The sequence below is a fragment of the Athene cunicularia genome (genome assembly GCF_003259725.1).
Source record: "Athene cunicularia isolate RWA chromosome 20 unlocalized genomic scaffold, athCun1 chr20_part1, whole genome shotgun sequence".
Classification (NCBI taxonomy): domain Eukaryota; kingdom Metazoa; phylum Chordata; class Aves; order Strigiformes; family Strigidae; genus Athene; species Athene cunicularia.
The window spans coordinates 11266722-11277356 of NW_020799125.1; the positions used below are offsets into that span (position 1 = coordinate 11266722).

Here is a 10635-nt window from a genome sequence, read left to right on the forward strand (position 1 = left end):
ACTCTTCACTATGATACAGAACAAATAGAGAGCTCGCTTTGTATCAGTCATACCACATTTAGCTCATGATGCATCCTTGGGAATCAGTCTTCAGCAATTAATTTGTTTCCTTTACACTACAGTAAGCTTAAAAACACTTTTGCTGCTGTAAGCAATATCCAAATGTTTCCCAAATTGAATTTTACACCTCCTTACCGTTGGCCTGGGAATTTCTGAGCTCCAACCTAGACAAAACAACACCAGTTGCACACTCTCCTAATCACCACTGACAAGATCAAACAGGAACACACCTCTGGATGTAAAAGATGTCCACTGGAAATGTCCTCCCCTCAACAGTAAGGATCACACTGGTATCTTTGCTGGGGTCACCGCTCTCATTTTGATTAAAGAAATCCCTGAATTTCTACATTAAAATAAAAACAAACACCTTCAGTTTGATACTTCAAAGAATTGCAGGAAGAAACCCCTAAAGACATGAAGTTAAATTACTACTGCTTGGATGTTTTTATCAAAATACTGTCAAATTTATGAAGAAGTTCCAATTTAAACATTTTAAAGTTTGATTTTGTTGCCTTCTATTCTGTCTGGGATTCAGGCATTTAGCACAAATACACTGTATTGCATGTTTATTACTTTCAGAAGCAAAGATCAAAAAGGGGTAATAAAATTAAATCAGCCGATACAATTGGAAAAAGTAGATGTATAAACTTTTCATTGGGTCTATAACAGTAGCAAGCTCAAAGCTAAGACGAACATAGAAATAATTGGTCCTAGAAGTTTTGGGTACAGCTTCCATATTCTCATCCATTTTTGGATTAGTAAATAAATTGTACAGCTCTCACTGAACACCAGGATCTCACTTTATAAAAGCAGGGCAGACTGACTTATGTATGTTTTTGATTTATGTGTTGTGAGACATCTTTGGAAATTTAGATTTATTGCCATGAAGTATTTTAAATATATAACAGCAAAAGAATACACATTAAAAACCCAAATAATGAATCTCAACTTTTATGACCATTATAGATATCATAAATTTTCTGTATTTAAACAAATGTATACAGAGTCACACTAAACATTTGGCTCGTATTAAGTTATTTTCACATTAACTGTAAGCTATTTGAAATGTGTTATTTCTAGCAGGTAAAATTTTGCAAAGGCAAATTATTGCAATGTTATCTAATATAATACAGAATACACAGTAGTGCAAGTACTACCAAAGCTCAGCATACTATCAAGATTTATGGCATATGATATTTGCCACTAAAGGAAATCTCAGTACACCTCCACCTTCAGTGCTACATGCAAGCTCTCACCACGACATCTCATGAAGGACACCGGAGTTAGGAAAAGTTTCAGAAAAAAGCAATGAACATGATGGACTATGAAGTAGCTGCCTTATGAAAAGAGACTGAAAAGGTTGTGGTTCTGCTCGGGGAGAAGAAGGTTAAGACGACAGCTGAGGTTTACAGAATCAAAGATGACAAAAATTAAAACCGGTCCAGTTTTTGGTTTGGTGGTTGTTTTGTGTTGGTTTTTTTTTAAAAAAAACCCTACATTACTAAAACTAGGAGGTCTCCTTGATGAAACTAGCAGGTTTAAAAGAAATTAAATAGAATACTTCACTACATAGTAGGTGGCAAACTTATGAAAATTGCCTCTCACATGATGTCCTGGAGACTTACAGCTTCATCAAGCGGATTCAAAGACAAATTAACAAACAGCATGTCCATAAACACACACAAGAAGGAACCAGCAGAAAGTACTGTCTAGTATCTTTATTATAACCATTGCACATGCTGAGGCAGCTCACAGAGAACAGACCCACAGCAGGTGGACAGGCTCATATGCTCTCCCTAAACAGCATCTCTTACAGCTGCTGCTGCTACAGACAGAACATCAGGCTGGATGAAACACTGCTCTGGGCTAGGAGAGCTTTTCTTCTGTTCCTACTCAAAATTTAATTATTAAATTAAACATTTTTAGTCACATTACATAAGTTTCCAAGGCCAAAGTCAATCAGGGAAATAGTAAAATCTCACTGAAATTGTCTACTTTTTAATCACTTATTTTTACTGGTCTGTGGTTGTCTCAAATTATTGCTATCAGCAAAACAAAGCTAAACCAATGTCTCTTACCAGGCTACATTAAGCCAAGAGGACATTTTTTTATATAACAATGCCAATAAAAGGAAAAAAAAAAAGGCATCAATATATGAAAAGCATGTTCATATTTAAATTCACTTCCAAAAAAGTTTGCTAATACAAAATGAAAGCCAAACACAGCAACTTATCTACAGCCGATTATTTTCCTGCACTCCTCCCTCTCTTCACCGCTCAAACAGCAGTAATGCTTCACAAGAAGCAAAGAGCACAGAGGATAAGCTGTATATAAATAGACGTGGAGCTGTCATTTAAGGTCACTTATTTTCAAACCAAATCTGTGAGCTATACCTCTGCATCCAAGGTGGCTGAAGCCACAATCAGTCGAAGATCCCCACGCTTCTTTTGAACCTAGGACAGAGACCAAGAACATCCAGAGTAAAAGCTATTTTCTGAGATATAAGACTAGAACCAAGTTTTAGAGCATTCAGATTACCAATAACTTCTTTAAAAATACTTTAAAACTACAAGTCAGCTGATGAACTGAAGCACCCATGTCACCCCATAGATCTAACCACCTGATGACGTTTAGAGTTTTAAACATTCATTTTAAGGGCATTTAGTCTTGTAATCATTACAGTTTACTCTTAATTTCTGGTGGGAGTCAGATCTTTAGTAGCTTGAAGTCAGCAACAACCCCCTATCAGATCACTTCACATGATCATCATCAGCAGAATGAAGACTACCTATTTGCTAATATAACCTAAGGAGACATTTCACCATCAAGGGAAGGAAATAAAGGATCCCGAGTGTCAGATGTCTAAAGTAAATAGTTGGGCATGTAAGAGAAACAAGAAACCACCCTCTCTCAAATGGGTTCACTACAGCCATCAGGATCAGAGGTTTAATGAAAAGGATGAAAATGAAAACAGTTACAGAGAACATTAAAAAAACCCCAAACCTTTTTTAGTAAGCCAATGGCAATATCTGTATAAAGAGTCCTTTCATGGGCTTCATCCAGCATGAGCACACTGTGAATAAAGCAGAAAGGTAAGATTTCAGAAGTAGTTAGACTGACACTAGAATAAGTGTCTTCCTGTCTTAAAGAAATATCATTATTTGAAATCTGCTGCTAGACTATGACTGCTTACATCCGCTTAGAAAATTGGGGAAGTTAAAAAAAAAGCACAGTGACAAAGTAGGGAGAAAAATGTAGATAACACCATGTGGTACATACATACTGTTCTTTATTCAGGCTAGCTTTTGGAAAGGGGTACGAAAAAAAGTCTATCTTTACTGTATTGCATGGGTTTTCTGGATACCAGCATAGCCTGTGTTTGTTGCTGTTTGGTTGGTTGGGTTTTTTTAATTTATTAGCACCAGAAAGAAAAAATTAATTTAAATCTAAAATGAACAGATTCAGACTCCATGAGGCCCATTTAACTTTTGTTACAAATCCGCAGCAACAAATCCTCCTGTTTGTTGCTACAGTGATCAATTGATTTTCTAACAGTCTTTACAACATAAAGAAGTCAAATTCCTAAAATAATTTTCACATCTTTTGGTATTTATTTTATAATAACCACATCTAACAAAAATGCAGTTTCAGCAAGTATTCATTCCATGTTTCCTTACCTGTATCTTGTTAGTAAAGGATCAGCCATCATCTCCCTCACCAGCATACCATCAGTTAGAAACTAAAAGTGAATGCAAAGAAAAATATTTTAAAAATCCAAACAGGAAGTCTTGATTACTCATGTGATTGTTACAGATGATTTTCTACGGTTTTGCTTAAATTTTTTCTTGCCTTCAATTTTCTAATGATCTATTAAATTGATCTATTTTCAGCTACAAAAGCCAAATATGCATTTGAGTGCTAATCCAGAGATAAGCAGAGTGACTGCTTTTTAATCAGTATAGAATTTTTAAAAATTAGTTATTTTTGTATTGAATAAAATAACAGATTGGCAGCATGGGAGCATGGCAGTAGAAATTTCTTTACTCTTGTCTGTAACATGGCTAAATCTGCTCTACCAATAACACCCTGTGTGTCAAACCAGACTTGACCCTCAAAGTAGGCTACTTAATCTCTATTACACACTTCTGACCAGAACACAAACCTTAACATTTCAAGAAAATGCAACATTTTAATTTAATACTTTCTTCATACTAACTAGGGGAAACCCACCAGCTTTGTGTAGTCATCAAAACAGTAGTTTGACCTGGGACTCCAATGGTGGTCTTGAACTGGAAAATAACTGATATGCAAGGCAAAAACCTTCACATTTCCAACCTCAAGTGATTAGTCATCACACTCAAAAAAAATAAAGATTATTTCAGCTGCATTTAATGAACAAACATCTCCATTTCTTTCACTTTAAAAGGGCTACTAGCCTCAGGAAAAAAAAAATAAAAATCAGAGTAAATTGTCTCATTGATCATCATTGCTATTCCAGCACAACTAAAGCAAATTCTCATCTGTACACAACACAAGCAACATTAATATTGCTTACAGCACTAAAGAACAGCTGCAAAGCTTGCTATTTAATCCACATCAAATACTCCCAGTTAGTCTACTCATTTTATGTTTTATCTGCGCTTTTAATCAAAATCTATTTTTAGGGTGGTGAGGATACTTTAGCTGTGATTCACCGCAGTCTTTCACTGACTCTTGAGTGACTTATCGGGTCACACTAGCACTGTACCAACATCTGGCCATACCCACCTTGAAAATCTCCTTCAGGTTTAAAATGGTGGCTGCCAGACTAGCAGAATCGAGCACGTACTCATTTTATTAAGGTTCGGACAGCCATGGCCATTTCAAGCACACTTTTGGGGCACTCTTTATGGAGCATCACAAGGTTCTCATTAATTTTGCAAAAGTACTTGAAGAGTTTCAGAGTAACCACATACTGTTCATGTTTCACCTTAATTCTTGTAGCCTGTGGATCTGTGCAGTCATCAAACCGAATACAGTAGCCAACTTCATGCCCCAGCACTGCTCCTCTTTCATCAGCAACTCGTCCTGCAACCTGAGGAAAGAGATTCTTATAAACAGAGACAGATCACAACACACTTCATTGCATTCATTCTGTCCGTAGAGGACTGGCATCAAAACAGGAACAGAGCTAATGCTTGCAAAGAATTATTTGTTCTCATTCAAAATTCTGTTTGACATAACAGCGCATACAACTTTTCAAACGGTTTAGTGTAACTTAATAAATCTGTTTCACACTGCTTCTACTCAGGAATGCTACAGAGGTACCTTTCTGTGATAAGTCCTCTGACAGACCTACAAAGGCTGCCACTCAACAAGACACAAGGCTGGGGAAGGACCACCTACCAGCAATTGCAGGAATGCAATTTAAGAACACAGTTAGCATGTGAAAAGGGAAAGAGTACAGGTATGTGGCATGCAGAAAAGAGTTACCAGTTAAGCTTATCTGTCTTTTTAGCTAAAAATCCTGAGCTATTTGGACTTACTCTACAGAATATTAGGTATTATCAGGCCACAATTTCAGCAAGCTGGAAAAACATTTATTACAGACACAATAAAACTCCACAATACATACATTAGTCCTAGGAGAATTCCAAAAGCAAGCTACTCTCAGTCATTTGAGTGACATTCTAAACTATACCAGCAGGCAGTGAATTCATGATTTCACATGGAATCTTATCAATGAATCACTTTCAGCCCAAGCATTCAGGATAATTGTCAGTCTGGGTAATGCAAAGGGAAGTTCAGGAATTTCTAAACTATGCCTTATGCCTCTTAAACTACTTATCTTTACTTCTGACAACCCTCATACTCTAGATGGGAACACAGATAAGCACACCTCTTAAAAACACTGCTTTCAGTTCAAGACAAAGCAGTAAATCATCAGCCATGTCTCTCATGTCCCTGCAACAGCCACACAGTCCACACAGTTTGCAACGACATTCTTGAAGAAAAATCCTACTGTGTCTATATACTAAGCCCTAACTGAGTAACCTTTTTATTTTAGGCTTTAAAATGTGTTAAGACATGAAAGAGAAAAAGAGAAGTAAGTCTGGCATGTGTGAAATCATTGCAGCGTACACAGTATCTCCTGTAGTACCACGCACTGTCAGCTGGATGTCCTATGAAGGGGAAAAGGGAGGGAGGGCACTGCAGGCAGATTGCCCGAAGCACAAGATGCAGATTCACTGCTAGAGACGGTTTGCTTAACCACGCTGGATCTGGTCAAAGACCACTGATGAAACAGCAGGCTGCACAGCTGCTCAGTCTAGGACGTTTTGAGCAGAGGCATAAGCTGATTTGTTGCAGGTACGCTTTAATACTTTATAAGGAACAGGCACAATGAGGGTTACAAAATGGCATCTCAGTCTTCTGTACAAAAAGAATGCTGCAGCAGAAACTTCAGCCCAACAAGTCAGTGTTTGGCTTCAGTTATGAAGTCAAGGAACACCAGATGCTTTCTGTGCAGAGGATTAACAGAGACTACAGGTTATTGCCCTCAGCATCTCCTCTTCTTCCTCTCCTAGTACATGTAGTTGACATTATGCTCACCTAGACATACTATGTATATGAAAAGATTTCTCACAATAAAATCATCTCCTCTTTTCCCTGACACTCTTACAAGAGGAAACAAACAAAAAATCCCACAAGAACAAAAAAAAAATTAAAAAAACATATGTATGAATTGCTAGAAAGGGGTACACAACCTCCTCCTTCTACTGGCTATGTAAATACACACTGATTTATATCACTACTTTACTTTGTGACAGAAGTTAAGGGTCACACAAGCACAGTTCTAGTGCAGTCAATCATAGCTCAAACCTGCACAGCCCTAGCTGCTATACACAGTTCTGCTGATACCATTCAATTTTATTTCAAAGCTTCCACATGTGCAATTCTGGACTCAGAATTTCTGGCAAGACCTACTAATCATGTTTAATTCAGTGTATAGCACCAGCAGTTCTGTGAGGAAGATAAGTGGAAACATCTATTCATTCAGGAGCTCACAGTTGTGATTCCTGCTATTCAGCAAAACCTGCTAATAAATTGGAGGTTATTATGACAAAAAACTGGGAAAATTTGGACACAGTAGAGAAACTCACTGAAACAGCAGCAACCCGACGAGGCTGCGTCACTCCAACAACTCTTCCTTCAGCTGTCCAGCCAGCTTCTGCTAGGTACTGCAAACAAATATTGAGGATAAGAAATTAATTGGTTGTGCTGTGATTACAGCAAGGTGTTAGCTCTCCACACTATGTGCTTCTTCCTGGTTCTAACACTAAATGATGCATGACCTTAGGCAAATCAGTCACTCAGAGATTTTGTGCATTATTAATCTCACCATTGAAAGTAACACAGTACAATACCTACTTCCTAAGCACAGGTGCTTTCAGAAAACATCTAGGAGCAGTTCTTTGGGTTTCGAGTATTTTTTAACTACTTCATCTTCTTCTCTTCTTTCCTTTATTTTATAACCTCTTTATAAAAAAAGCTAAGCAGCACAAGTCCTGTGCTCAGAGTGAGGCAGGTGGCATTCATCATTAGTCTGCAATTTTTTGAGTTAAAATCAAGAACTAACATTGAAACATTAATCAGACTTTTTTCATTCCTGTCACAAAAGAGAAAGTTTTACAAAACCACAAAAAAGACAACATTCCAAAAATTTCTAAGAGGAAAGTTTGTAAAAAAATTGTACCTTTTTTTCTTCATTAAGACATATCTCCAACAAAATTATAAACATGATTCAGATAGAGTAATAAACACCCACTATAGCACAGTGACTAGTATTTGTACCAGCATAAACTTATGTGTTGAATATGGTCCTTTATTGTAGTGGAAGGAGGTTTTATATTACAGATATACCAGCTCCTGCTATTTTTTCCTTATATTTCTCTCCTTTTGGTCACACACATGAGCACAGGTGAATTCCATTCTCACACTGCAGTTCTAGGTTGCAGGTTTAACGTTTCATGTAAAATGCCATAAGGGAATACCCGATTTTACCAAGTTAAACAGACACTTACTTGTGGAATCTGTGTTGATTTGCCACAACCTGTTTCCCCAACAATCACTAGAGTTTGATAGTTCTCCACTAGATAAAGTATGTGATTTCTTAGCTGAAAGAGAAGATGACATTTAAGTATCAAAAACATGTACAAAATTAATAATTTAAATGACCATATTTACATATCTAACAGACACAGCAAACTCATTTCGCATGTAGTTTGCTGCCAAAAGCTAAACAGTTCTTTGAAATTTATAAATGATATGTACAACATAAAGTAAAATAAATCTACAAAACCTTTAAAACTGTCAGTAACAGTTGTCAAACAGGACAATCAGTTCCAACAAATGAAGAGAGTAAGGTCATAAAATTATTACTTTAAATTGTAAAGTGGTTCTATACTGCTCTTTCAAGAAGAGACATGAGCCAAACATCATACAATAGACTTAATATACCAAAAGAACTTCCGTACCTTAAAAACAGGCAGCTTTTGTCTTTGTTGTTCAATAGAAAGGGAAGCATAAGGATTATAGATGATGGTTATGCCACTACTCTCAGCAGGACTCTGTCTCTCCTCTGAGACACTGACACCAGGACCTTCCGTGCCTAGATGATGTAAGTGAATTTTAACTAGAAGAACACACTTCTGCCTAGTGTATCACAATACAACCAAAATAAACACGTTCCTTACAAGGAGGAATCATGAGTAGCAGCATACATCAACTAATTTTTCGGTGACAATAATCAAAATATTAGCTAACAGTAAACATGCAGAAATTCTTTCAAATAAAATGTGTCCCCTGATGGTTAAAAAAAAGCAAATCTAATGTGAATAAGTATTTGAATTCTTAAAAGAAGATAAAGGAGGAAAAAAAGAACATGTGAAAAATATACAGCAAGATCTTGGGAGCTTCGTTTTCTGTGCAACAGTTCAGATATATCTTCAGTATCCTACTCAGAATTACATCCATGTATTTTAAGCCAGCTGGTCAGACATCTAACAGAACTTCCCTGACTAACCTCAACTGTATAAACATTCAACCTCGCCTGCTCATGAGATGTGCCACTTGGTTCAGATCCGAATTTACCCCAGTAACTGAAACTTGATTTATTCCTGCTGCAGGTTACTATAAAACTACTGATAACTGAAAATGCTGAATCATGCAAGTGAACTAGAAACAAAAACTCATCTCAGTAAGAAAATGTATCATCTCGAGCTGTAGATTCAGCTGGAAAAGTCTGAGAGCAAAGAGAAGGATTCCCCTGTTTTGTAGGATTTGCTTGGTTGGGCTTTTCCCACTTTGACCACTGTTTGACAGCAATCCTTATTCAAAGCTGCCAAGCAACTTTTATGGCAATTTGATCCAATTTTAAGAGTGATTAGCAATGATTCCAATAACAATTCAGTCCCCAGGACAGATGGGGAAGTTAAGAACCAGGAATCTAAATATCTGGATCTTGACAAATCAATGAAATTAACAAATATTGCTTCTAATAACCCACAGATTTTCTTTCAGAGCATTTTCTGTGGTTTCTTTTAACATAAAACTGTCAACATATTACTACATATATACATTGTATATATGCACATATTATTATAATATTCAAATTATTAAGAAGCTGTTTGCTACACTAATCTTCACTGTGGAATAGTCAAGCCCCACCATACCACAACACAGTGATGAATTTTAAAAAATTTACCAAACCCAGACCCACGAAGCTCCCCTTTAGGACAAGTGAATGGGAAGGTATACAACTGCCCAAACCCCAAGGGAACAATCACAGAGCCACAGCAGAGCTGGGAGGCACCTCTGGAGACCTTCTAGATCACCCTGCTTACCCCAGGGTCACTTACAGCATGCCGCTCAGGTCCTCGTTCAGATGGGTTAGAGACCCCACAACCCATCTGACTCTTCTAGAACCTCATCACCCACAGAGCAGAAAAGGGTTTTCTCATGTATAAGCTTTCTCATGTTCCAGCTTGTGCCCATTGCCTCTTGTACCGTCAGTAGGCACTAACAAGTAGAGTCTGCCTCCCTCTTCTTTACACCCCCCTATCAAGTGTTTATTTATATACATCAAGAAGATCCTCCTGAGGCTCCTCCAGGCTGTGCAGTCCCAGCTCTCTCAGTCCACCATTGCATGTTGCACGCTCCCTTCTCTCAACTGGCTTTTTGGTCTGTCACTTCGTGGACCTACTTCAGTAAGCCCGTATCTTTCCGGTGCTGGGGAGCCCACAGGGCACCCCGATACGGCCTTCCCTGTGCTGAGGGGAAGGATCACCTCCCTCAGGCTAAGAGCAGCGCTCTTCCTCTCGCAGCCGGGGGTGCGGGTGACCTTCTTTGCTGCCGGGGCTCACCAATAACTCACACCCAGCTTGTAGCCCACGGGGCCCCGAGGTCCCCTCCGCTCTGCGGAGCTGCTCTCCGCGCTGTGCGGCACCAGGGGTTACTCCCCCTCAGGGGCAGGACTTCGCACCTCCCTTTGATAAACTTCTCAGGTTCCCCAGCGCGATGCTCCAGCCAGCCGAG

The 10635-nt window shown here is 38.2% G+C and overlaps 1 protein-coding gene across 1 annotated transcript in view; it reads right to left on the reverse strand.

The window, feature by feature from the left end:
* Nucleotides 1-8808, reverse strand: part of DHX35 (DEAH-box helicase 35) — a 28554-nt gene extending 19746 nt beyond the window's left edge. Inside the window, exons 1-9 of the mRNA XM_026862344.1 lie at nt 8796-8808; nt 8577-8710; nt 8124-8216; nt 7203-7280; nt 5030-5134; nt 3738-3799; nt 3064-3133; nt 2454-2513; nt 291-403 (exon numbers count right to left, since the gene is read on the reverse strand). Of these exons, the coding sequence (XP_026718145.1) occupies nt 291-403; nt 2454-2513; nt 3064-3133; nt 3738-3799; nt 5030-5134; nt 7203-7280; nt 8124-8216; nt 8577-8710; nt 8796-8808 (728 nt within the window). The remainder of the gene's footprint in view (nt 1-290; nt 404-2453; nt 2514-3063; nt 3134-3737; nt 3800-5029; nt 5135-7202; nt 7281-8123; nt 8217-8576; nt 8711-8795) is intronic.
* Between the last annotated feature and the right edge of the window lie 1827 nt (nt 8809-10635).